This window comes from Bemisia tabaci, chromosome 1 (assembly GCF_918797505.1).
Source record: "Bemisia tabaci chromosome 1, PGI_BMITA_v3".
NCBI classification, from domain to species: Eukaryota; Metazoa; Arthropoda; class Insecta; order Hemiptera; family Aleyrodidae; genus Bemisia; species Bemisia tabaci.
In genome coordinates, this window is record NC_092793.1 from 85239698 (window position 1) to 85267050 (window position 27353).

Sequence of the window (27353 nt, forward strand, 5' to 3'; positions counted from 1 at the left end):
GATTTCCGAAAAAAGCAAAGAACATGAAACGGCGTTCTAAGTTCATAGCGTTATACTAACCTTTCCCCAGGTTCTCGGAACTCTTCATCGAGACCCTGTCTGAAGTGATGCAATTTATTTAAGTTGTTTTATTCGCCGTGGTGAGCGAAAAAACTTTAAGAAGCTTTTGCAAAGAGAGATTTTAGAGATAGGAGAAGAGCGGAAAAAGGTGTTCTGAGTTGGTAGTTTGATACTAACCTTTTCCCAGGTTCTCGGAACTTTTCATCGAAACCCTGTTTAATCTGAATTAAGTGGTTTTGGTTTTTCCCCCCTTTTTTTAATGCCATTGGCGGCATAACCTGGGAGTGCCAGCTCGTCAGGCAGCCTGATATATGCCTTCCACTGGAACGCTTCCTATCCTCACTATAGAGTACGTCTGGTCGGCGTCTGCGCATCAGGCAGCCTGGTAGGCACCTTAGCTTGCTATCTGAATGCGCTATGTTTATACCTTGGAGCACCTTTGCTTCAGCGGATCAACTTTCATCGCTCAGGAACTATGAGGGTGGCATAAATTCCAACCGCCGAGGAGCCGAGGAACGAACAAGATGGATGTTTGGATCAGTGGGTGAATGGAAGAGTGGTTAATGTGTTTCTGTTTTAATCTTAGGACAGGGCAAGGTACTTACAGAAAAATCATCTGACAGTGTCAAAAGCGGTTTACTGCGGTACTTCACTTTGGAGTTGCACTTGGACTTAGGGTGTGGTGGTGGATTGAAAGAAAAACTATAATCTTGATGCACATTAGCAGCCGGATACTTGGCACTGGAAAACACCTGGAAAAAACACCAGAGGCATACTTTTACAGCGTCCATTTATTTAAGCAGAATATCTAGCTTGGCAAGTATGGAAAAGTACAAAATGAAGCGATTGCTATTGGTAATGAAAGAAAATATTGCACATCAACCTTTAAGTACCTGAGTTTTCAAAATTGCATCCCGGATGTTTCAAGTGTGTTAATTTGAAAGATAACTTAGCTAACTGTAGCTTTTAAAGTGATCTCTTGATGCATTTTCTGGAAATTTCAGAGCGGCGCTAATTCTCTCGGCTCTCTGTAGAGTTCATAGGAACTCTTTCTCCTTGATCAATCTGACTGCTCATTCATGGCTCATCACCCAGGCGAGATGAACAGTATGTGTGAATGCCCTCACTGCCAGAATGAGCAGTCAAATATACATGAATGATTAAGTAAAATCTGAAGGCCATCAAAATTATTTGGATACATAAATGTGAACTCAAGGCACTGTTAGAGGGAATTGGCAAGAGTAGTGGTGGACAACTTGCAGCTAGCTGACACTCTTCGCACCAAATAAGTGCAGATTCAGAGCCATCAGCTCATTGGAAAGAGTCTTTCAGCAGCTATAAGGTCATAAACAGTAGTGTCATAACTTACTTTCGAAAACAGAACTTACTATAGTTGCCTTGCTATTGGTGGAGGCAAGTTTAACGACTTTAGCTCGGACCACTTCACCTCTTCGATTCAATTCAGCTAATATTTTGGTGCGACGGGCAGTACTATTTTCAATATGTCTTAAAACTTGATGAGTCGCAAAGGTCAAATGGTCTAAGGCATTAGCTATTTGCACAATTGTTTCTTCCGGCCTTAGATCTTGATGGATGATAGGAACATGAAGAGTTCGATGTTGAGCCATGTCTCAGATTTGATAGAACAGCATTGTAAGCGAGATCTTGATTTTAATATGTAACATAGGAAATAGGAAAATAAAGCTAACGCTAAAAGAAAAGGGACATCGAGACAGTATTCGCTGGAGCCATAGAATAATAACTAGCTAGCTGACGCTAAAAGAACCGCCACGGCCACGGCGCACGGCAACGGCAACTTTTTCAATCCTGCTCCTGCTGACATGGATACATATAGACGCTATTAGTGCAACGTCACAGAAAAGCGATATATATCGACTTTTTCGCACTGGTAGCATTGAAAGAGGTTATGCCAATGTTATTGTTTGGATCCAATTCGATATAATGAAGAATCCCTATGATGACGTCGCCACTAATAGCGTCTATACAAGGCGGATAAAGAATGGTGGTCGCATCTCGTACCCTCTTGACGTCACGATTGTAAACAAACCCAACTGCGGAGTTAGGGGGTTTGAGGTTTACGCTGCACTCTAACGCTACAAGGTATTGTATAGTCATTAGTCACTTATCATTGTAAGTATTTCTGGCGTTGATAGCCCGAATTTAAAGTGAAATTACTGCGGTGTATTTTATTTTGCTATCTTTATCAGTAAATAATTTAAAAACCGTGAGAGGTTTTTTTTTTTTTTTTTTTTTTTTTTTTTTTTTTTTTTTTTTTAATATTTCTTATTTTCTCCATGGGTACCTGATTATCAATGTAATTTTTCGGGGGATCCCCCGAACCCCCTTATCTGGGTGGAGTCCTCCCTTTGTTTGTCAGAAATCCCCGACCCCCTCTCCGTTTTTCCAATTTTCACACTTGTCTCCCAAATTTCCGAAAGTACAAATTTCTCCTGGAAGCATCAAAAAGAAGAATGATTGGACGTTATTTCCAAATTTCTAAGGAAAAACTACCGCATTACAGCTCTCAAAAATCCGAAATATACTAAGTCCAAAATGATAGGTCCAGTTTCGTCAGAAAGTTGCACATGTGCGTGAAGGAACGAGCCCATCGGGTACATTTCTTTAAACACAAATTTCAGCCAGAAATATTAATCATCAGAATGATTGTAACTTCCTTGCAAATTCTCCGTAAAAATTTTAACTCAGACTACGATCTGAAAGCGTTTCATCAGGAAGGAAAACTCATAATTCCGTTTAGAAGTTGTATGAGCCTCGCGCCGCGGCATGCATCGCATCGGGTACACTTCGGGTACATTTCAAATCGCGCGGTAAAAGCCCGTACCCTCTGCACGTCACACATCCTCAAGATGGCAGCCAAAATCGAAATGCGACCACCATTCTTTATCCGCCTTGCATATTATAATTAAATCTAATCCAGTGTTCCCAGGTGCTCCTATCTTAAAATGTCCGTACGCTCTCCGGATGGGCTCGTGTATATCCGTGCCGCTCCGTGCTCCGTCCGTGTTCCATGAATTCCGTTTCCGTTTCCGGTTCCGGCTCCGGCTGTTTTGTTGTTTTGTTGAGGGCGCACGGACATAAATGAAATGACTGAATTTTGATAAGAATACAATATAATTAATGCAAAAAGTATCTAATTTGTTCCCAAACGATACCCGGCTTTCATACTAAACATAATTGTATTCAATAAGTTACGCAAAAGTAATAAATATTGCAAAGAAAAGCGGATAAACAGACGCACGGACAGGGCCGGGCGAGCGTACGGACAAAATAAGATAGGGAAAAATTTTCCCATAAGGTTTTTGTCCGTACGCTGTCCGCGCGGGTATAGGGAATGTCCGCGCGGCGCGGAAATATCCGTACGCCTTACGCCTGGGAACACTGTCCCAGGTGCTCCTATCTTAAAATGTCCGTACGCTCTCCGGATGGGCTCGTGTATGTCCGTGCCGCTCCGTGCTCCGTCCGTGTTCCGTGAATTCCGTTTCCGGTTCCGGCTCCGGCTGTTTTGTTGTTTTGTTGAGGGCGCACGGACATAAATGAAATGACTGAATTTTGATAAGAATACAATATAATTAATGCAAAAAGTATCTAATTTGTTCCCAAACGATACCCGGCTTTCATACTAAACATCATTGTATCAATAACTTACGCAAAAGTAATAAATATTGCAAAGAAAAGCGGATAAACAGACGCACGGACTGGGCCGGGCGGGCGCACGGACATAATAATGAAATGACTGAATTTTGATAAAAATACAATATAATTAATGCAAAAAGGATCTAATTTGTTCCCAAACGATACCCGGCTTTCATACTAAACATCATTGTATCAATAACTTACGCAAAAGTAATAAATATTGCAAAGAAAAGCGGATAAACAGACGCACGGACTGGGCCGGGCGGGCGCACGGACATAAATGAAATGACTGAATTTTAATAAGAATACAATATAATTAATGCAAAAAGTATCTAATTTGTTCCCAAACGATACCCGGCTTTCATACTAAACATAATTGTATTCAATAAGTTACGCAAAAGTAATAAATATTGCAAAGAAAAGCGGATAAACAGACGCACGGACAGGGCCGGGCGAGCGTACGGACAAAATAAGATAGGGAAAAATTTTCCCATAAGGTTTTTGTCCGTACGCTGTCCGCGCGGGTATAGGGAATGTCCGCGCGGCGCGGAAATATCCGTACGCCTTACGCCTGGGAACACTGTCCCAGGTGCTCCTATCTTAAAATGTCCGTACGCTCTCCGGATGGGCTCGTGTATGTCCGTGCCGCTCCGTGCTCCGTCCGTGTTCCGTGAATTCCGTTTCCGGTTCCGGCTCCGGCTGTTTTGTTGTTTTGTTGAGGGCGCACGGACATAAATGAAATGACTGAATTTTGATAAGAATACAATATAATTAATGCAAAAAGTATCTAATTTGTTCCCAAACGATACCCGGCTTTCATACTAAACATCATTGTATCAATAACTTACGCAAAAGTAATAAATATTGCAAAGAAAAGCGGATAAACAGACGCACGGACTGGGCCGGGCGGGCGCACGGACATAATAATGAAATGACTGAATTTTGATAAAAATACAATATAATTAATGCAAAAAGGATCTAATTTGTTCCCAAACGATACCCGGCTTTCATACTAAACATCATTGTATCAATAACTTACGCAAAAGTAATAAATATTGCAAAGAAAAGCGGATAAACAGACGCACGGACTGGGCCGGGCGGGCGCACGGACATAAATGAAATGACTGAATTTTGATAGGAATACAATATAATTAATGCAAAAAGGATCTAATTTGTTCCCAAACGATACCCGGCTTTCATACTAAACATCATTGTATCAATAACTTACGCAAAAGTAATAAATATTGCAAAGAAAAGCGGATAAACAGACGCACGGACAGGGCCGGGCGAGCGTACGGACAAAATAAGATAGGGAAAAATTTTCCCATAAGGTTTTTGTCCGTACGCTGTCCGCGCGGGTATAGGGAATGTCCGCGCGGCGCGGAAATATCCGTACGCCTGGGAACACTGCAATCCATCACGGCCAAGGCGGATAAAGAATGGTGGTCGCATTTCGATTTTGGCTGCCATCTTGAAGCGTTGTGACGTCAGGGGGGTACGGGTTTTGCCGTGCAATCCGAGGTTGAGTCCTGAGTCGGCCCCCCCGGCCTCGGCCAGCCCATGTACCCGATGTACCCGATACCCGATACCGTGTGACGTCCAGAGGGTCCGAAATGCGACCACCATTCTTTATCCACCTTGCATCACGGCGACCGCGCTGGCGCTGACCAATTTTGCTGAGAAGATGGCGGCCTTTGTTTACAAACTGCCAGCTGATAACCTCAGAAAACGTTTACACATTCGCTGAGCTCAGCAACTCAGCTCAGCGGATAACTCTGAAGTCGAAATTCTGACTTCGATTTTTGGTTCGACACTGCAGACACTGCACCTCTTATCTCACCTTGTTACGTGTTCTGTGCTGCACCTCAAACCTCAACCCTGTCAATGCCTTTGGTGAATGCCGGAATTTGAAATGGATGAAGTAGAGAAAGATTTAAGTGAGTAATAATTTTCCTCTCCGCTTAATAAACTGTACTCATCAACAGTTACTGACAATTCATCGTAATACTGCATTTTTTAAAATCTCAATTTCATAAGGGCCTGACACAAGTTAGTTGCAAGGGTGATGTACTGTTACTGTTTCTGTAATTCTGCGTATGAAGTCATATGTGTGTTAACAGCGGATGTCGAGTTTTCAAGTTTTGTGACATTCATATCCCACGTTCTTAAGGTGATTCGTCAAGCTCAAGTGACGCGGTCGAACTGGCATGCTATATATCGCATCGTATCGAATCGCATTAAGTAAAAAATCGCGGCAGATTTTGAATTTTCAGCGAAAAAAGTATGATATCCCCTGCGCATGAGCCCGAAGAATCATTCTAATTTCAAAAATCGGCAAAATTCAGAGCAATGAAAGCAGACTAGTGTTAGGATAAAACCTTGCATTTGTTACAGAAATCGATAGCTGAATCTAATGCGAGGTTCTTTCCCAAACACTATTCTGCTTTCGTTTCTCTGAATTTTGCCGATTTTTGGGATTACTTAGAGTGATTCTTCAGGCTCATACGCAGGGGCTATCGTCCTCATTTTTGCTAATAATCCAAAATCTGCCAAGATTTATTACCTAATAGATGCGATATATTGTATGCCAGTTCGACCACGTAACTTGAGCTTGACGAATCACCTTAACGCCATTTATTTGGATGACAGTGCAGCAAATAGCGTTTTGTCACGAAATTTCTCATTGAGCAAATCCTCCTCAAAGAAATGAGCTTTAGAAATTGAAATGTGATGCAAATATCAATGTTATTCAGTGATTTTAAAAAATGACCACATCCACCCTTTTTACGGAGAACTTTTTTAACGCATAAGATGAAATACTTAGCTAACACAAGAGACTTAGAGCAATCGACATAAATCAAATTAGATTTACGGTGATTCATCTAGCTCAAGTGAAGTGGTTGAATTGGCATGTGATATATCACATTGATTAGGTCAAAAATCTCAGCAGATTTTGACTTTTTAGTACCTAAAAAAAAGGACGCTAGCCCCTACGCCGAAGGCAGAAGAATTCTTCTTGGCACAAACATTGGCAAAAATTAGAGAAATGAAAGCAGAATTGTGTTTTGAAAAAAACCTAGTATTCGATACAGCTATTGATTTCTGTAACGAATGTAAGGTTTTTTTCCTAACACTCTTCGGCTTTTATCTTTCTGAATTTTTCCGATTTTTGGGTTTAGAATGATTCTTTAGATTTGAACGCATGGGCTATCGTCCTTGCTTTGGCTAAAAATTCGAAAGGAGGAGTATCGTTTTGGGCCTTTTCCGACCCCACCTGGATTTTGCTAAAAACTTCATATTTCTAAGTACTAGTCCTACCCTATGTAGACTCTATGCTAAATATTTTACCGAACGGAGCCCATGCAAATGTGCAACAACGACTCAAACCCAAAATCCTGGCATCAAAAAATAGTTATTTTCGTCGACTTTTTCGACTGTTATCACTCTTCCAGTAGATGATTCCCATGTATTTTTCTGCGCACTTTCCATTTCTGGCCTTTAAAAAGACCTCAGACAAGTTTTAAGGGGCCTTATGGTCCATTCTTGCCGTTTTCAGCCCATTTTGGAGTTTTTTTCAATTTTACACACACAGAACTCAATTGAAACTAAGTACCGTATACGTTTTTGAAAAGATCGCTAAAAAATGAATCAATAATATTTGTGAAAGTTTTTTCTACATTGCCAAATTTTTGAGAAAAATCGTTCCATAGAGCCAAAAATGGCCAAAATTTGATAAATCGCCACGCCCAAGGTTCAAGAAAGAGGGATACAACTTTAATATTGACGCACGTAACAGCTTTTAACCGTTTATACAACACATCCATAAAGTATAGTTGTAACTTGATTCCCACGATGTGAAAATTGACTGGGATGTCGTGTTTAGCGGCCTTTTTTTTACTTGAAGATAGCTCTTTTGAATGTTTTTCGACCTTAGTCTGTTGTTTAGAGTAAAAATAAGAAAAAGAATAATTGTTAAGAATAATTTGCAACCATGTGAAGAGAAGGTGAAACTCCCTGGAATTGTGCCCTGGCTGAAAAATACCTGCACGAGTGAAATAAAACAACGTTGAACGAAATAAGATGAATAAAGACAGATGTATGAAATAAAACCCTTTTATCAGTAAGGAAAGGTATTTTTCAGCTGGAGACTCAAGACCGGGAGCTTCACCTTCTCAGCGAGTGGATTGAGACTCATGTCCAAGTGGCGACCGGCCATGATAGTTTAGTTCGTTGTTAGTCTCTTGCGAAAGAGCAAGATGTCTCTCTTTTTGGTAATAATAATCTAATTCGTTTCTCCTAATCGTGGTTAATATTATTTTCGCTAAAAACGACAGGTTATGGGCCCAGCTGACCCAAAAGTGAAAGTGTATCGAAGTGTTCGTATCGCGTTAACGTGGTGTGAATGCGGACAGTCAGAAATAAAAATTTAAAAAATAAAATAAAATCGCATGCTGCGGAATGTGGTGTAAACGCGGACAGTAAGAAATTAAAATTTAAAAATAAAATAAAATCGCGTGATGTGGAATGCGGTGTGAACGCGGACAGTAAGAAATAAAAATTTAAAAATAAAATAACATAAAATAAAATAATAAAATTCAAAAGGGAGTCAGAATCCGTGATAAAAGCGGGATATATCAACATCTCTAAACTGAAGTGCGAACTACCAACTATGGAAGTTTGAAGCGCAGATATTTTTGGAATAATAATAATAATAATAATAATAATTTATTGTTTCTTTTGATTTAAAACAAAAGATTACAAAGTCAAAGTAAGAATTGTTATAAATCTAATATACATAATTTACTCTAAATATTCATCAATACTATAGAATACATTCTCCTTACAAAATGTATCTACTCTTCTTTTGAAGGTGCTTTTCTCTTCAATTTCTTTAATATATCTAGGGAGTTTGTTGTATATCTTTGAGCAATTGTATTTGGGTCCTTTGGCAATCATTCCTTTTGGTATCTCTGATATACTTATGTCCACCTCATTTCTACCTCTATAGTTCTCTTTTTCTCTATTAAATTCAAAGTAGTGCTTATTTCTATTTACAAACAAAACTGACTCCCTTATATAAATATTGTATACAGTCATTAATTCATTTTCTTTGAATATCAGTTTACATGTTTCTCTTTTTTTAAGTCCAAAAATGTTACGAAGTACTCTTTTCTGAAGTTTAAATACTCTATCAACTCCTTTCGAGTTTCCCCAGAACATTATCCCATATCTTATCGTCGAGTAGATGAAGGCATAATGAAGCTTAATCAAATCAGCTCTGTTTCGTAAGTGTCTTAGTCTATTTATTGCATAGCTGTAGGATCCTAGTTTTTTTACTATCGCGTCTATATGCTCATTCCATTCAATATTTTCCTGTATTATTAGTCCTAGTACTTTGTGTTTATTCACCCTTTCGATTTCACCCAGTGGTTGGCTGTCTTTCCATTGAATCAAGTTCACTTCGTGCTTTCCGTTTTTGCCGAATAGCATGTATACTGATTTTTCCGTGCTGAACGACTGCGACATGGCTGAATATAGTTCTCTTAGATTAATTACATCCTTCTTTACTGATTTCCAATCTTCCTCGTTTTTTAGTTGTTTGAAAACCACTGTTTTGTCATCTACATAATCCACAGCCGAGCCACTCATTAGTACATTATTTACATACATTACATAGATTATAAATAAAAGCGGCCCTAAGATACTACCCTGGGGGACTCCATATTCGTTTAATAATTTCATTGAGATGTACGTTTTTCCTTCTACTATAACTTCAGCATATTGAAGCCACTGATGTAAATATGACCGTAAGACACTGCCCGCTTTTCCTCTTATGCCTACTTTCTCCAACATTTTTAACAGCAAGTCTCTATCAACTAAGTCAAACGCTTTTGTTAGATCACAAAACACTGCTAGATTTGGGTGTTGTAAATCATCCTGTGTAATTTCGTCTAATATCTCAAACAAAGCTTCCGTCGTTGAGCAGTGTTTCCTGTAACCAAACTGCTTCCTGCAAAAGATCCTATGTTTTTCTAGGAACTTATATACCCTTTTATAAATTAATTTTTCAAATATTTTGGAGAAATTAGGCAGCAGTGCTAGTGGCCTGTAGTTACTGTACTCTGAGGGTTCTCCTTTCTTGTAGATTGGAATAATTTTTGCAATTTTTAAGGCAGATGGGTACTGCCCACATTCTATCATGAGATTGAAAACTCTCGCTATTATTTCACGTGTGTGTTTGACTGATTTTTTTATAATCTGGATGGGGATTTGATCTTCACCCACTGAACTTTTATTTTTCAGTTCATTTATAATGGTCTCCACTTCATAGATATCCGTCGGATGTAGTACACATGTATTTTCTATTCTAGGTACTACTGCTAGTGGATCTAGATTGCTTTTGATGAGAGTAACCCTTTCTTTTATCGTCGTTGAAAATTTATTGTATTCATTCATTATTTCATGCGGTGGTATTTCATTCCTATTTAAAATAAAATTATTTTTACTCTTTTCTTTAAAATTTGAGTTTCTCTTCACTTGATCCCACAGAGTTTTTGACGGATTTTTACTATTGTTGATTGCTTTTTGAATATGCTCCGACTTTTTTCTTTGTAATAATGTCAAGTATTTTCTTTGAAAACTTTGAAAACTTTCATTGGCCTCTTCTGAGTCATTTGCGTATCTTTGTAGTATCAATAGCCATTCTCTTGCCTCCTTCACTTCAGAGTCTATCCAAGTTTTCCTTTTTCTGTTAACTTTCTTCCATGGAAAAGATTGTTCATAGATGCTTTTAAACATCTTTGCAAAATCACTGTAGAGATCATCTGGGTTTTCATAGTATCCATTCCTAATTTTCTTTAGCGCTAAGAGGTTCCATTGAAAGTTTTCAAAGTTTTCAATACTGAAATTCCTCACTCTACACATTTCTCCTGCTTTGTTAAATTTTACTCCTTTGAGTGTTAATACTAGTGCTTTGTGGTCCGAGAGAGCAGGTTCCATCACTCTGACTCTAGTTTCTTCTATATTAGTAATGATGTTATCCAAACAAGCATTCGATTTTATCCTCGTCACCTCCTCGACTAAAATTTCCAGATTGTTAGTTGCAATTAGTTCTAGCAGTCCCTTGCTCTCTTTAACCACTTGCTTACAATTAAAATTAAAATCACCACATAAGATTAATTTTCCTGTCTTGTTTCCCAATTCATGCACTAATTCCACGATAACAGCAGAAAATTTTTCAATGCTTTCTTTGGTTGTATTAGGTACTCTATAAATGTTTATTATTATTATGTTCTGGGTTATACAGTGTACTGCCGTAAGTTCTAATTCTCCCTCCCTTGAATATTTACTTATGTCAATTACTCTTAAGTCAATCGCATACGCTTCATTAAGTAAAATTGCCACTCCTCCATAAGAAACTCCGTTTTTTGCAGGTTTTCTACAAAATGTAGTAATATAGCTGTATCCTGGCAGTGTTACGCATTTGTTTTCCCCTAGCCAGTGTTCTGCTACACATAATATTTTTGGCTTTACTTCATTCAAGAACACTACCAGTTTCTCTATCTTTTTGGTTATCGATCTTATATTTATAAATACCAGAAATGTTTCCTCTTTTACACTTGATAACATTTCAGTCTCCTTAACATTAAACAGAGTTCTATTCACTTCTGACATAACATCACCATTACTTTGCAGAAAAAGATTTTTTTCTTTGTCATAGTCTACTCGTTTAAATTAATTACTTCACAGATCTTATCTATAATTCGCTTTTTCGCCCTCATGTTTCTATGTATGCCATCTTTACAATATCCTCCTGCTATATCAGTCTTCGAGCAAATTGTTTGACAGTTTTTATTTTTTAAAGCAATCCTGTCCAGTCCAATATTGAATTGGTAAATAACATTATTCAAATTGTCCGATAATGGGACCTTTTTATATGGGATATCAAGTAATATTATGTTGGTTTCATTATGTTTTTTCACAAAGTTATTTAGCATTTCCAATACATGCCTACTCCTTTTTTCATCATAATATAGATCATTAGCACCAACTGATATAATAAGGTAGTCGTGTTTCGTTAGCTCTGGTATTGACGTCTCTAGAATTTGGTTTGCAAAAGCACCTGGTTTTATGGTTGCCTCAACTTCCATGTTACTAGTATTAAATTGAAGTAACTTTCCCATATCCCTAGCGTGACTAGCTCCTATTATTATTAATTTTTTTGGTACATTTAAATTAAAAGATTTTTCTTCGAACAGTTCCTTATACATTTTTGAACTCTCAAAAATATCTTCCACAGATTCTATTCTATTCTATTCGTATTTTCTTTCTTTTTACCCTTGCTTATTTGTTCACTTAGTGCTTTGTTCCTCCTCACTAGTCTTTTAATCTTTGAATTTGCAACTTTTAATTCCTCAAGCATTTTCTCAGTATTATTTACTTTTTGAATGTGCTTTTTAATTTCATTTTCCTTATTTTTCAACTGATTTCTAAATGCTTTTATCTCATCTCTCAATGTTTTTTTCTCCTCCCCTAATTTCGAATTTTCCTGTGACAATAACATTGATATGTTCTTGGTCTCAATCAACTCATTATTTAGAGCATCTCTTTGTACTACCTACTAAATCAAGCTCAAGATCAGTTTGAGTTCCTATAGAAATCATTACAGGTTTGTCACTACATTGTATTGAAAGTGAGTTGAGTAGTGATTTTCGCTCGTCCAACGCCTTAGGCGTTTGTGTTGCTTGAGGTGTCTTGTTTTTTTCAGGAACTTGATGTTGCGAGACGTCACGGTGCTCAGTCCTACTCAGGGTTTCATTACGCATTTGGTCACCACAGGTCGTTGCTTTAGTTCCCTGTGATGATGTTGCCTTCTGTTTGTTGATCTTTTTCCCAGCCTGAGGAATTGCCAGTTTCGATCTGGTAGCTGATTTTGCCGGCGGCAGTGGTGATGTTGCTCCTGTTTTCAATGTTGCCACCTTGAGGCTGACCGTGGCCGACGACGAGCTGCTTCCCACGTCTTGATTCTTTAGCGCTGACCGTAAAAGTCGCGGTCCCGATAATGAGCTCGGCATAGGGCTAGGCGCGCTAATCGTCACCGGGGCCCGCTTTGTGACGGTGCTGCAGCCGGAATTTGATGCCATTACCATCGCTGGAGATTTAAGACATAGATTTCGCGTCATGGCTTCGCTCGGTGAATGATAAGCCGCCATATCTCCGCATAACAAGTGATCTCCTATCGGTGTGTGGCGGTGGAATTCTTCAGATTCTTTGCATTCTTTTTATCAAGTGCAAGCTTTGTGTAGCATTACTTTTACAAAATTCTAGGCACACACTAGCACTTTAGCACAGAAAGAACTGGAATTAGGATTTCCCACCTTTATTTCACACATATATTCTACTCTCAAACATTTTTAGTACATATATAACACTGCTAAAATTGCGATATTTCGGGAGTGATTCACCGACACGTCGTATCACTCATACTCCATCCAGCCGACTTTTCAGGAAGGAAGTGGACTGTTCGGGATTGTTAGTGGAAAGGTAACCAGACCACTAACGGATGCTGGAAAACTTCAAAAGTGGCTTAAAAATGATGCTTCAGCTAAGAAAGTGATAGTGACCACAATCGAAAAACCATTGCTGACAAATATTTTAACCTGTGAAACGTCTGCGAAGATGTGGGCAACTCTAAAAAGTGTGTACGGGTATAACACCAATCAAGAAAAAAGTGCGTTATTCCGTGAATTTTATGCAGCTACATACACTAAAGGAGATGTTATGAGGTACGTGGCCAAATTGGAGAATCTCTTTGCACAGTTGAGAGCACTGGATCATACCCTCAAGAATGAACTACTGATAAATAAAATACTACAGTCACTGCCGGACTCCTGGAGGTCCTTCGTGACTGGATTTGATTTTTTGCCGGAAACCAACAAGACATTAGACACTCCTAAAAATCGCATTGTTCTGGAGCAAAATAAAACAAAAACCGAGAAGGAGGAACCTGTGGCTTTCTTTGGAAGCGAAAAAAGAAAGTGCTATCGGTGTAATAAAGTGGGACATCTGAAACGTCAATGTCGCGTCAAAATGCCTGGAAAATCTGATAAAACAGGTGAAAAATCATCTCGCAGTGAAACTTCCAATGCGAGAAAGCGGTGCTCCATTTGTAAGAAGGATAATCACGATGAAGCTGCATGCTTCTTTAGAAATAAAAATAACAGTGTCAAGAAGAATGATAATGAAGACAATGCCGTGTCGTTTCTTGCTCTCCAAGAAGAACAGGAAGATGACGTGTGGATCGTGGACTCAGGCTGTACAAGTCACATGACTGACATGGAAGAATGGTTATCTTCGGCGGAGCCGTGGGACCAAACGGTGTCCAGTGCAAAAGCGAGGCACAACTTAAAAATTGTGAAAAAAGGAACAATCGTGGCTGAAGAGTGTAACTTTCGTAATGTACTCTACTCACCGGAAGTGTGCGCGAACTTATTTTCGGTAAACGCGGTAGTGAAATCCGGCGGGCAAGTGTTTTTCGAAGAAAACGAAGTAATAATAAAAATGGCAGGAAAGATAGTTCTACGTGGATATCGTACTGAAGGTGGATTGTTCACGGTAAAGGGTGTCCCTGGGTAAGGGCATCAAAATGCCCCTCCTCACGGATTTTGAATTTAATGGTCTAAACCCTTTCAGGAGGTCCTAAAAACATGGTTTTGGGCAATTTTACCCCCCTGACCCCAACCACCCCCCCCCCCCCAGCCCCACAAAAACCCATTTTTCGGGGAATTTCGGGGTATTTTCACGTTTTATTTCATATCTCCCACAATTTTCGATAAAAATGCACCAAAAGTTCACCAATTACACATCAGACCAGTCAGATTCTTGGGTAAAAAAAATCAAATTGATCGTACTTTATGTAGACCCCTAAAAAAATTCCAAAAAATCGTCAATTTCCAATTTTTCAGATTTTAGCGGTTTAAAAAAAATGAGGACACATACTTTTTTTCCACCTTAAAATGTAGGTAATATACCCAGTTGTTACCAAAAAAAATGTCAAGCCTTCACGCGTGGTGCGTCCCATCGAAAAAATTGTTTTTTTGGCGCCGAAACGTTTAAAATGGCTCTTTTGGCAACGGTTTACTCGCACGCTATCAAGATAGTAACACTAAAATCTCAAATTTTTGATTTCAATGTTTCAAGAAGCATGCCCTAGTATCGTCAGAAAAGGTTTCAAGTCGATCGAGTCCTTGCGCCCCACGTAAAGTACCGGTTTTTGGCGCCAAAATGGTCAACATTGCTATTTCAGAGGAGGTTACTCGCGTAGGGTGGCCCTTATTTTTGAATTTACGGAGTTTTAAGTGCGGAACCCTGCAAATGGTTTCATTTGATGAGAAAATAACGGGAATAAAATAAAAATTGAGAAAAAAATGTTTTAAAACGCGCCTCAAAGAGCCTAAAGTTCCGAGCGTGGCGTGCAAAGACGCGTTTTTTCGTCATTTTGCGAATTTTTTTCCTCCTTTTGAAATGTTTCTACGGCTTTGAAATTTTTAGAGGTTATACACTGTTTAGAGTACTCTACGAGAAAAATAATGAAATTTACGTAGCTCAGTTTAAAATGCTCTTTTATCCCCATCAAAGAGGCCACGTCGTGCGTTTTTAGGGGTCTAAATAAAGTACGATCAATTTGATTTTTTTACCCAAGAATCTGACTGGTCTAATGTGTAATTGGTGAACTTTTGGTGCATTTTTATCGAAAATTGCGGGAGATATGAAATAAAACGTGAAAATACCCCGAAATTCCCCGAAAAATGGGTTTTTGTGGGGCTGGAGGGGGGGTGGTTGGGGTCAGGAGGGTAAAATTGCCCAAAACCATGTTTTTAGGACCTCCTGAAAGGGTTTAGACCATTAAATTCAAATCCGTGAGGAGGGGCATTTTGGTGCCCTTACCCAGGGATACCCTTTGGCCATTAAAAAACCTAAGGAAGGAGCGCTGTCAGTGATAAATTTAAAACCTGACTGGCACAGGCGAATGGGTCATCTTGGCGGCGCCAATCTGAAAGTGCTTGAAAAAATCGCGGACGGAGTTGAATTAAATAAAAAAGGCGATATTGTGCAAGAGTGCAAAGACTGCGATGTCAGTTTAAAATCGAATTTGTCGAAATTGCCTTATAATAGTGCGGGAATGAAAGCAACCGAAAAACTCCAGACATTGCACAGCGACCTGTGCGGACCTATCGAGCCGAAAACTTTTGATGGAAAATCGTATTTTATAACAATAACAGACGATTTTTCGGGGTTCACTGTAACGGAATTACTCGAGAACAAAAGTGAAGCAGGTGAAGAGTTACAGAACATGATAATAAGACTGGAGGTGCAGCAGAAGACCAAGAGCATAAAGCTACGTTTGGATAACGGAGGAGAATTCACGAGCGGCGCATTCAAAAAGTGGTGCATACGAGGTCTGTTAGATTAGAAACCGGATTTTGGTCATAACTAGCCCACAATGCGTCCAAATTACGTTTTCTTGAGCTTTTCTGATAGCTGGAAATATACTTAAGAACGCTACGTTCACAAGTTTGAAAAATCCTAATGAGCTTTGTTGGTATGTGGCTTGAAGTAAGGCAGCCTCAAGGTTGTTTTGCAATTTTTATGTTTCACCGAACTTGTCTCTCTTTTTTCGGTCTTGCACTACATTTTTCAACCCACAAGGACGATTGGAGTTTTGTCTCCATATCGTAGCCGTACACTAAAATATTGTCACCGAAAATTATCCTATCCAAAAATGTAGGATCATTGTTAGAACGTTCAAGCAGCTAAAGGGAAATTGACATTTGGTTGGATTTTCATTCAACGGACAACAATCAAGGGGCAAGTGTACCTGAAACTCGATGCGCGTGTCTACATATTCTATCAAAATTGTATGTACAGAGCCTTCAGAAATATTACTCTGTTCAACAAGCTCGAAACGACCGTTTTCGAGCACTTTTGCCCGCATTTCTTCCACGTGACAAATGTCAGTTGCCGTTGAGGGTCGATTCCCATGCTCCTCATCTTTGACGAACTCCTGACCAGTTTTGAATCGTTTAACTCATTCAAAACAGTGGGAACATCTCATACAATGATCATGGTAAACTTTACTTAGCGTATACCAAAAGTTTTGGTACAAGGTATACCGAGTTTAAAACAAAATTTAATGTTGAATCTTTGTTCTATCAGTGATCGCATGCTGAAAATCGCAAAACGCACCTGACTTACTCGCATTCAAGATGACACAGAATAAACACTGATCAAAATAAACAAAATCTGTGAACGTAGCGTTCCTAAGTATATTTCCAGCTATCAGAAGAGCTCAAGAAAACGTAATTTGGACGCATTGTGGGGTAGTTATGACCAAAATCCGGTTTCTAATCTAACAGACCTCGTAGATCGAGGATTGGAGCTGGACTACTCTATTCCGTATTGCCCGGAACTTAACGGCACGTCGGAACGTAAAAATTTAACAATCATGACAAAAGCGCGTGCGATGATTCAGGACAGTGGTGTTGGAAAACAACTCTGGGGTGAAGCGGTTTTAGCGGCTACATACTTGATGAACCGTTCACCGAAAAGAGGAATGAAGGAGACTCCATTCGAAAAATGGTGGAATATAAAGCCAAACTTGGCAAACATAAGAATTTTCGGGAGTGACGCGTACGCGAAGAATACCGGCTACTTGAAGAAACTGGACGATCGTGGCCAAAAGCTAGTGTTTGTGGGATACGCACCGAATGGATATCGATCGTACGACTCGGTCGAGCAGAAAATAATACGAGCGCGTAACGTTCGCACAGTCGAAAGAATCGAGACGGGCGAAATTTTGAAACGCGAACCCGCTGACGCGAGTGGTGACGTAATAATCGAGGACAGTAGTGTCAACGACCAGGAAGAAGCGCAAAGGGGCGCGGACAATCAGCTGAACGATTCGAATGCAGATTCGTGGGAGTCATCTGACGTAGATAGTGACAGCGGTGACTCGGACTGGAATCCACCAAGGTCAGACTTTAACTCTGGTGACTCAAAATTGGAGCAAAGGGAGCATCCCGTGCGTGAGCGACGCGCACCCGTGCGATATCCGGAACCTGAGACCGTGGTCCTTGCCAACGAGATACTCGACCCAGAGGAGCCAAGCAGTGTTGCAGAGGCTCTACAATCAAATGAATGGCGGGCTGCCATGCAAGCTGAGTACCAATCCCTGTTAGATAATAAAACCTGGGAATTGACTGAATTACCCAAGAACGCAACAGCCATAAAATGTAAATGGGTATTAAAAATAGAAAGGGGACCAGACGGTAGACCAGAAAGATACAAAGCGAGACTGGTTGCCTGTGGATACAGCGAACGAAAAAATATTGACTTCTTTGAAACTTACTCACCAGTGATAAGAATTGGGACTTTGCGTTACTTGTTTGCGATTGCAATGCTAAAGGGATTAAAAATACACCATATTGATGTAGATATGGCGTTTTTGCATGGAGAACTTGAAGAGAAAATATATATGCAACAACCGTCAGGTTTTGAGGTTGAAAAAGGAAAAGTTTGTAAATTGTTAAAAACGCTGTACGGCTAAAAACAGGCGTCAAGGGGTTGGAACATAAAAATTAAAACAGTTTTGCTTGATTTTGGTCTCAAACAATCACAACTGGAAAATTGTATTTTCTTTGATGTTCATGAAGGATCGATTCTGATAATTGCTCTATATGTCGATGATTTCTTTGTAATTTTTAATAATATGCAGAAAAAGGAAGCATTAATGACTAAATTAAGACTAGAATTTTAGATTAAAGACTTGGGTAGAATTAAACATGCATTGGGAATAGAATTTTCTTGGAATGACGATGAGAGTTGTGTAGCATTGTCACAAAAACAATATGCGTTGTTTTTACTCAAAAGATTTAAGATGTCAGAATGTAATCCTGTTAAAACTCCCAAGAAGTAAGTGAGTCCAAAGGAAAACAGGGGATTGAAATAGAAGAAGAAATTTTGGAGAATGTGCCGTACCAGAATTTAATCGGAAGCTTACTGTACATGAGAGTTTGTACTCGTCCTGATATCTCACATGCAATAAGTTACTTAAGTCAGTTTAATAATTGTCCAACAGTTTCAGCCAGGAGGAAGGCTAAGAGAGTATTGAGATACATAAAGGGGACAATGGATAAAGGCATTGTTTACAATTCCGAAGATAAAAATCTCATAGGTGACGTAGATGCAGACTGGGCAGGAGACAAAAAGGACAGACGCTCTTACACAGGGTATGTTTACAGTCTGAGTGGGGGTCCTATAGTTTGGGAGAGCCGTAAGGAGAAAACAATAGCCCAATCTACAACTGAAGCCGAATATAGTATGAGCTTAACTGAGTCAAGTAAAGAAGCTATGTTTTTGCGTAATCTGTATCAGGAAATATTTGGATCAGTTCCGAACGTTAAATTGTGCTATGATGAAAAGATTAAGTTATTTTGCGACCACAATGGAGCATTTGAGTTGGCATTGAATCCTGGGTTCAGGGCGAGGTCAAAACATATGGAAATCAAGCATCACTTTGTCTGTGAGGTGCTCAATCAGAATATTATGGAACTAAAGCACGTAAATACAGATCACATAGTTGCCGATGTGCTCACAAAATTATTAGCAAAAGAGAAGCATGAATTTTTGCGTAAAGAACATGTTGAAAAATATTCCTCTCAAAGAATGAAGGTCTATAATGAATTAAGAATAAAATTGATTATTGGATATTGTGTTAGATTTAAGCTCCTTTTTATTATTTTTAAGGGGGCGTGTTGTTTAGAGTAAAAATAAGAAAAAGAATAATTGTTAAGAATAATTTCCAACCATGTGAAGAGAAGGTGAAACTCCCTGGAATTGTACTCTGGCTGAAAAATACCTACACGAGTGAAATAAAACAATGTTGAACTAAAGAAGATGAATAAAGACAGATGTATGAAATAAAACCCTTTTATCAGTAAGGAAAGGTATTTTTCAGCTGGAGACTCAAGACCGGGAGCTTCACCTTCTCAGCGAGTGGATTGAGACTCATGTCCAAGTGGCGACCGGCCATGATAGTTTAGTTCGTTGTTAGTCTCTTGCGAAAGAGCAAGTTGTCTCTCTTTTTGGTAATAAAAATCTAATTCGTTTCTCCTAATCTTGGTTAATATTATTTTCGCTAAAAACGACATAGTCACCATTCATGGGTGTGTACTATACAGGGTGATCCAAAAGTCCCTTCCACCCCCTATAACTTTTTACCTAACTGAGGGAAAGATTTGAAACCTGGGGGATATTCCTAGGTCAAAGGGACCTACTTTTTGGCCCCCCTAAAATTTTCAAGGGGGCCCCCCTTGGGGGGGCAACGGCCCTTAACTTTTAATTTTCAAATGGGAAGACCCTCTTTGTGATAGCTCGTTCAAAAGAGCTTACAAAAAGAAAACTTTTCACGCAGTTCCGAAGTCAATATCTCAAACCGTTTGAAATTGATGGCCGGTTAAAGTTCAAAATGGCCGAAAATTCACACCAGTTATTTGTCGATGGATTTGCGCGAAAATCGGTATGCAGGGGTATTTTGACACGAGAAAAACGAGTTTGACGTTAGATTTTCAAAGAAAACAAAATTTCTAAAATGGCCGCCGGTTAAATTTTAAAATGGCCGAAAATTTTCACCTCGGTTTTTTCCTGATGTATTTGCCTAAAACTTGGAATTTGAGAATATTTTGGCATAAGATGAACAAATTTGAACTTAGATTTCTAAAAAAATCAATTTTTGGTCATTTTGAACTTTAACCGGCGGCCATTTTGGAAATTTCGTTATTTTTGAAAATCTAACGTCAAATTCGTTTTTCTCGTGTCAAAATACCCCTACCTACCAATTTCCGCGCAAATCCATCGACAAATAACCGGTGTGAATTTTCGGCCATTTTGAACTTTAACCGGCCGTCAATTTGAAACGGTTTGAGATATTGACTTCGGGTTTGCGCGAAAAGTTTTCTTTTTTTATGCTCTTTCGAACGAGCTATCACAAAGGGGGTCTTCCCATTTGAAAATTGAAAATTGGGGCCGTTGCCCCTCCAAGGAGGCCCCCTGAAAATTTTAGGGGGGCCAAAAAGTAGCTCCCTTTGACCTTGGAATATCCCCCAAGTTTCTTAGTTTCATCTTTATCTCAATTAGGTAAAAAGTTAGAGGGGGAAGGGACTTTTGGATCACCCTGTATGTATTTTTCTATGTAATTTTCATTTCTGGCCATACAAATGCCTTCCTATGAATTTTAAAAGGCATAACGGTCTGTTGTTGCCAATTTTTACCAGTTTTTAGGGGTTTTTACAAGTTCACATGTGTAAAACTTAATTTAATCTTAAAACCGTGTACATTTTCGGAAAGAATGTAAACAAATAAGTACATACATAATGTGCTTCGTAACTTTTCTCTTTTTTGTCTGAAAGAAAACTTGAAATTCACTTCTTAGAACCTTCGACGTGATGACGAATCAAATTTTTGGCATTTTTGGCACTTCAGAACGATTTTTCTCGAAAATTTGGCAACTCAGGTCAAAGTTACGAAGCACACTAATCTGTATTTTTTACGTTCTTTCCGAAAATGTACACGGTTTTTAGATTACAGTAAGTTTTACACATGTAAACCAGCAAAAACCCCTACAAACTGATCAAAATTGGCAACAATGGACCGTCAGGCCTTTTAAAGTTCACAGGAAGCCATTTTTACGACCAGAAATGAAAATTATGTAGAGAAATACATAAGGTGAGGTGGGGTAACTGGGTAAGAGTTCGGAGAAAAATGTCAAAATTTCGAATTCATTATTTTTTCCCCATCATTGTATTGACAGTAGGTAGACTCTACTTTTGTATTTTTTTTATTACGCACAGTACCTAGTCTAAATATAGGATGAGTCAAAAGTCGAATTTAATCTTTCAATTTTCTCCCACAAATTTTCAAAAAGTTCCAGTTTTTTTTTACCCAGTTACCCAATGTCGTGGGGTAACTGGACTCCCCCCCCCCCCTTAATTTTTGAGGGGCAAATTATTTTCATTATATTTCAGGACACTGTTCGGCCAGTTTCAGTGAGATTGAGGATGATAAATGTTTAAAAAGTAAATAAAAAAACTTAGGCCGCAAGGCTGATTACGGTAGAGTAAAGCGCCAAAAAGTTCCTGTCTGAGCAATGTAACTTTAGGTGTTATTAAATTCATTATAGGACTAGAGTCCCTTCACACCCAGAGTTACAACTCACTTTTGGTTGGGCTGAAATTTGCCTAAAAAAAATCCAATTCTGATTGGTTCTCGCTCCTGGAGTCACAAACGAAAGCATCAAGATGGCGGTGACTTGAATGTGAACAAAAATAATGAAAATATTACCTAATTGTGGTTTATCAAGAGTAAATTGTTATTTCCATCGGTCCAAAATGAAAATAGATTAAGAAATTATTCACAAACCAATCTCATTTTCTTTTTAATTGATCAATTTTGTTGATGTTGTTGTTTTTGGATGACAGACATCGCAGGATTCCTTATCCTTATCCCTCAATATTGTTCGTTTGGGTGCACTCGTTTGTGCCTCCATGGCCAGCCAAGGCCGGCTACCAGTCAGTTGATACCTAATCGAGTTGTCTTAACTCTGGGTATAAAGGGACTCTACATAGGACGAAGTTCATGAATGATATTTTGGCTGAATGGAATGAAATAAAAAAATTTACTTAAGATTTGAACGGGGCAGGTGGCACCTGCCCAGTTACCCCACGAAGGGGAAATTTTCAAGGTAACTGGGCATCAACCCTTTGCAGCCAGTGATTTCATCCAATAATGTTGAAATTGCTCGAGCATTAAGGCCTGCACAGACGATCAAATTCCCGAGCCAATTCCGATCAAAGTAGCATCAAAGTGTCGGGAGTCATCAGTCTGAAATTCATTAATTTGCTTCATTTTAAAATGAAAACTTGGCAGAAATGTTTCCTGTAGCAGAGAATGATGAATGGTGGTACTCCGGTCTAATCTTACCTTGATCAAAAAAGTGAACGGCCCGTCAAAATTTGATGGTAGATGGTGACCATCTCAGATCATCAGCCATGTCTACTTTGATCGGAATTTGATCGTCTATCGAGATGGTAGATGGTGACCACCAGTCATCAGCATGTCTACTTTGATCGGAATTTGATCGTCTATCGAGGCCTTTACACAAATACATCATACATGAAGAGGAAATATCAATGTTGAATCAAATATTTACTTGGAGTGAGATATGAGGCTCTGTCCGGGACCACCTCTGGCATTGTTTTGAGAAAAAAGCTGTTCAACTTTCGGCACTTCACCATTCACCGAAAAAAAAATTTTCTATGGTTATGTATACATGTTTCACTAGATGGCTTACGTTACAATGAAGGTATACCAACTGTGAAAACAATTTTAGCATTAATAGGGTAGAAATACAGAGGATATGGCCCAGTTACCCGACCTCACCTTACAGTACACACCCATGGAGGGTGACTAACACCGAAAGACCGATGTTGTAAGATCGAAAAACATCCAGAAGAGCTATCTTCAAGTAAAAAAAGACTGCTAAGCACGACATCCTGGCAGGGCCGGATCAAGGGAGTGGCCACATGGGTCGCGGCCCGTGGCTGCAAATTTAGGGGGCGGCAAAAATTACGAACGAGAAAAGCGTGTTTCGGTGACACAAGAGACAGCACCTTTGATTAGTCGAGTTAAGAGAAAAACCCAACTCGCAATTTGGCATGGAGCGGCGCGGCGCGAAAAGGAGAAGCCCTCAGCAAGGCGCACGGTGAATCGTGTCAATGAGAGAGGTCGGACATAATTCGGAAACTTTAAACGCTTATACCTCCGTTTACACAAAAATCTGATGTTCTGCAAGTCGTTCCATTGGTTCTCTCCTGAAATTTTCTTCCAGTATCATCCCGTGAACTTTAAAATGTGACGAAATATACATCAAAATTTTCAGTTTTTGTCAAAAATTTCATGGCCGACCTCTCTAATTGACTCAATCCACTGTGCGACGGTCGGCATGTTACACATTAACACCCACAAGACTGCATGAATACTTCACACATTGCGTCAAACACAGTGCATTCAGAAGCGGTCGGCGTGAAACGCATAGCGCCTACAGGACTGTTGGAATATTTCACGCATTGCGCCAAACACAGTGCGGTCAGCGCGGCGCGGCGGCGGAAGTGAAACTTATTAAACCACATTTATGTTTGTTCTTGTATAATTTTTACGTTCATTTCTTACAAATGGAAGGCCTTGTTCACACAGAGATAGGTTTACGGAACTTAACTTTCGCGCAAAGTTCCGTGAACTTTAGCTAGTAGTGTTGGCAGGGCTTTCGAAAAAAATGTGCCCAACACGAGTAAACGCGTCTTATGCACCACTCCCTCCCCCTCCGGCACGTTCACTTGATGGTTTTTATCGATGTTTCGATCCGAATGAGTAGGAGGCGGCAAAATACAGGCGACCCATGGGCAGCAAGTAGGTAAATCTGGCCCTGCATCCCGGTCAATTTTCACATCGTGGGAATCCAGGTACAACTATACTTTTTTGATATGTTGTATGTATGATTAAGAGCTGTTACGTGCGTCAATATAAAAGTTGTACCCCTCTTTCTTGAACCTTAGGTGTGGCAATTTATCAAATTTTGGCCGTGTTCGGCTCTTTAAAACGATTTTTCTCGAAAATTGGCAACGTAGAAAAAAGTTTCACTTAACATTTTTTATTCATTATTTTGTGATCTTTTCAACACATATGCGGTTCTCAGTTTAAATTGAGTTCGTGTGTGAAATTGAAAAAACCCCTCAAAATGGGCCAGAAATAGCATCAATGGACCGTAAGGCCCCTTAAAAATTTATTGGAGACCTTTTTAAACGCCAGAAACGGAAAGTACGCAAAAAAATACATTGGAATCATGCGTTGGAAGAGTGATAACAGCCGAAAAAGTCGACGAAAATAACTATTTTTCGATGCCAGGATTTTGGGTTTGAGTCGTTGCTGCACCTTTGCATGGGCTCCGTTCGGTGAAATATTTGGCAAAGAGTCTACTTAGGACTAGTACTTTGAAATTATGAAACGTTCAGCAAAATCCAGGTGTGGCCGGAAAAGGCCCAAAACGATACTCCTTTTTTATGCGGGTTTTCCAAGTTTAGTCAATGTAGTTTACGGAAATAATCATGATTCGGTCCATAGGCCACTGGAAACGTATTAAACGGTTGCCTAAACGTACGTCTGCAGGTGTATTTTAGCGAAAATGCGTGTTTTTCTCTCACTCCAAGGCTTTTTTGACACCGAGCGCCATCGTCTAACTAAAACGAGCTTTTGATATGTTATCAAGGAGGCTTTAGGACACATTTTATAGGCATCATCTAACTAAAACCAAACCAGGGTTGAAACGTGTTCTAAAGCCTCCTTGTTAACATATCAAAAGCTCGTTTTAGTTAGACGATGCGCTCGGTGTCAAAAACACCTCGGGGTGATAGAAAAACACGCATTTTCGCTAAAATACGCCTGCAGACATATGTTCAGGCAACCGTTTAACACGTATCCAGTGGCCTATGGATCGAATCATGATTATTTCCGTAAACTACATTGAATCAACTTGAAAAACTCGCACAAATTCCCAGATTCTAGATGGGGCCAAAAAAGGCCTTCCAAGGGGGGGGGGGAGGCAAAAGAGGCCCTTGTCGATACCCCTCCTTTAGGGAGCGCCGCGGTCCCGTTTTCCGATGTTTCCCAGAGTGGATTACCCCAGCGCAAGACGCCTTGCGCGGTGCCCTGGCACCAATGAATCGGCTCTGCCGTGACCCTAACCCCCCCCCCCCTCCCCCATGGCTCGAATGTGTGATTTCCTCATTCACAATAGGCCTTTAGGCACCCCCTTCAGTAAAGGTCTATTTTTTTTTCTTTTTTCATTTAGGTGCATTTCATAGCCGAGAAACGAACTACCGAAGATCAGCCTTTTTTCGCCCCATTTAAATTAATGTAATTTTTTGGAGATTTCCAGCTCACGGTGGCACGTCTTAATATTGTCGGAGAGCGAAAACATTCAGCAAACATCATATTAGGATGGAATAGAACAAATTTAGGGGGCGTCGTGGTTTACTAGGCGAGGAAAGAAAATTCCCATTTTAAGTTGGACCACCGTAACTTTCGGTAGTAGACTTCGAATTTCACATAGAAAAAGTTCGGTGACTTCAGAAGTGCTCTCAAACTCAAGATGGCGGCAAAAATCGTCGCTCTGGTGAAAAAATGACCGTGGGCAACTGAATAAGCCGCCCCCCCCCCCCCGCCTCCCAACCACAAGGGGGGCCAGATAAAAAAATTCGACCATTTTTTAGTATCCCAAACCATGCTGTGGAGTACCTACAAAGACAATAATATTTCGTTCTGGTCCTAGCACCAATAGCAGATGGAATAATCTCTTTTCATGTACCTACAATTTCTTCATTCTGGAAATACTGAATTCTTGAGGGTTTCCAATGGTGAACTTTTTCTTCGTTTTCTCATCAATTTACATGTTTTCCAGAATGTTCCACTTTTAAACGATTCAAAGGTATTTTCGTGTTTCAGTGCTCTTGGAACGTGTTTTTCTGAGAGTAGGATCTGCTGATTCAGAGGAACAGTTAGCAAATTGTATATCTAAATTTTTGGCTCCAGTTCTTCTCAAATTGTCTACCTCGCATGACACTGTGCGAAACAAGGTAAGAAAATGATGTTGCTTCTTTTAAAACAGGTGTAAAGGGTTTTAAGAGATTACAACGAAGTTTTGTTACATCGCGTCACCTTAAACATTTAAAGGAAATTTATATGCCCATTTGCGGGGAGAAAAAAGTAAAAGATAAGAAAGGACAATATCTATACTCTATAAATTTGCAATAACTGTGAATCAAACTGCCATCAAATTTTTGAATAGATGACTCAAAATTCCCCAGTAAAAACAATGACATTGATATCACGGAACAATTTAATAAATGAATTCATTATTCTGGGTGTCCCAGAGCACCCGTCCACTATCTTTTTCTCGGAAACTGCCGAGAATTGAGCTTCGGGATGAAACACATTTGGCGTAAATCAACCGCAAAGAATTCAGTGAAAATATTTTCAGCCCCCTAAAAGCCCATGGGGGGGGGGGGTTCTCCCTGTTTCTCGCATATTTCAAATAGGAATAGTAAGTTTCAACTTTGGATTCCAATTCTATTCCCAAAAATAAGAACTATTTGTTCCACGCTTTTTTTCCCGAAACCTCAATTTTTTGGAGTTACAGGGCATTTTGGGGCATTTTTTGGGCTAATTTCGATTAGACATCGTAGGCGTTAAAATCATCCGATTCCCAAAATCTGAAAGTGTTCTGGGAGAAGAAGTCAATACCTTTTTATTGATCTGCCACAAGATCCCTGTTGATCCAAAATTATGGGGTCCACGACCCACCAAAAATTTTAGGGCTTTGGAGGACTGTAAGTCGAAAATTTTAAACAACTAGGGTATGTTTTGACTTCAGATTTGGATTCGATGCGAAAAGTTAAGTAGAATTGCTATGACGTTTGGCCTATTTGCCCCAAAAAGTTTTTGCCTCATTT

At 39.5% G+C, this 27353-nt stretch overlaps 2 protein-coding genes across 10 annotated transcripts in view; one reads left to right on the plus strand and one right to left on the minus strand.

The window, feature by feature from the left end:
- Positions 1-1891, minus strand: part of wash (WASH complex subunit washout) — a 71763-nt gene extending 69872 nt beyond the window's left edge. For both annotated transcript variants that reach the window (XM_072306343.1, XM_019045880.2), the window contains exons 1-2: positions 1449-1891; positions 666-812 (exon numbers count right to left, since the gene is read on the minus strand). In XM_072306343.1, coding sequence (XP_072162444.1) covers positions 666-812; positions 1449-1688 — 387 coding nt within the window. In that variant the 5' untranslated portion in view covers positions 1689-1891. The remainder of the gene's footprint in view (positions 1-665; positions 813-1448) is intronic.
- The window catches only part of LOC109033309 (proteasome adapter and scaffold protein ECM29), a 480922-nt gene that overhangs the window by 408362 nt on the left and 45207 nt on the right, over positions 1-27353 (plus strand). For 5 of the 8 annotated variants that reach the window (XM_072306336.1, XM_072306333.1, XM_072306337.1 and 2 more), the window contains exons 1-2: positions 18882-19022; positions 26347-26477. In XM_072306336.1, the coding sequence (XP_072162437.1) occupies positions 18977-19022; positions 26347-26477 (177 nt within the window). In that variant the 5' untranslated portion in view covers positions 18882-18976. Of the gene's footprint in view, positions 1-5493; positions 5673-5749; positions 5785-18881; positions 19023-26346; positions 26478-27353 lie in introns of those variants that run through there. The other 3 variants (XM_072306334.1, XM_019045879.2, XM_072306335.1) reach the window with 3 other exon arrangements.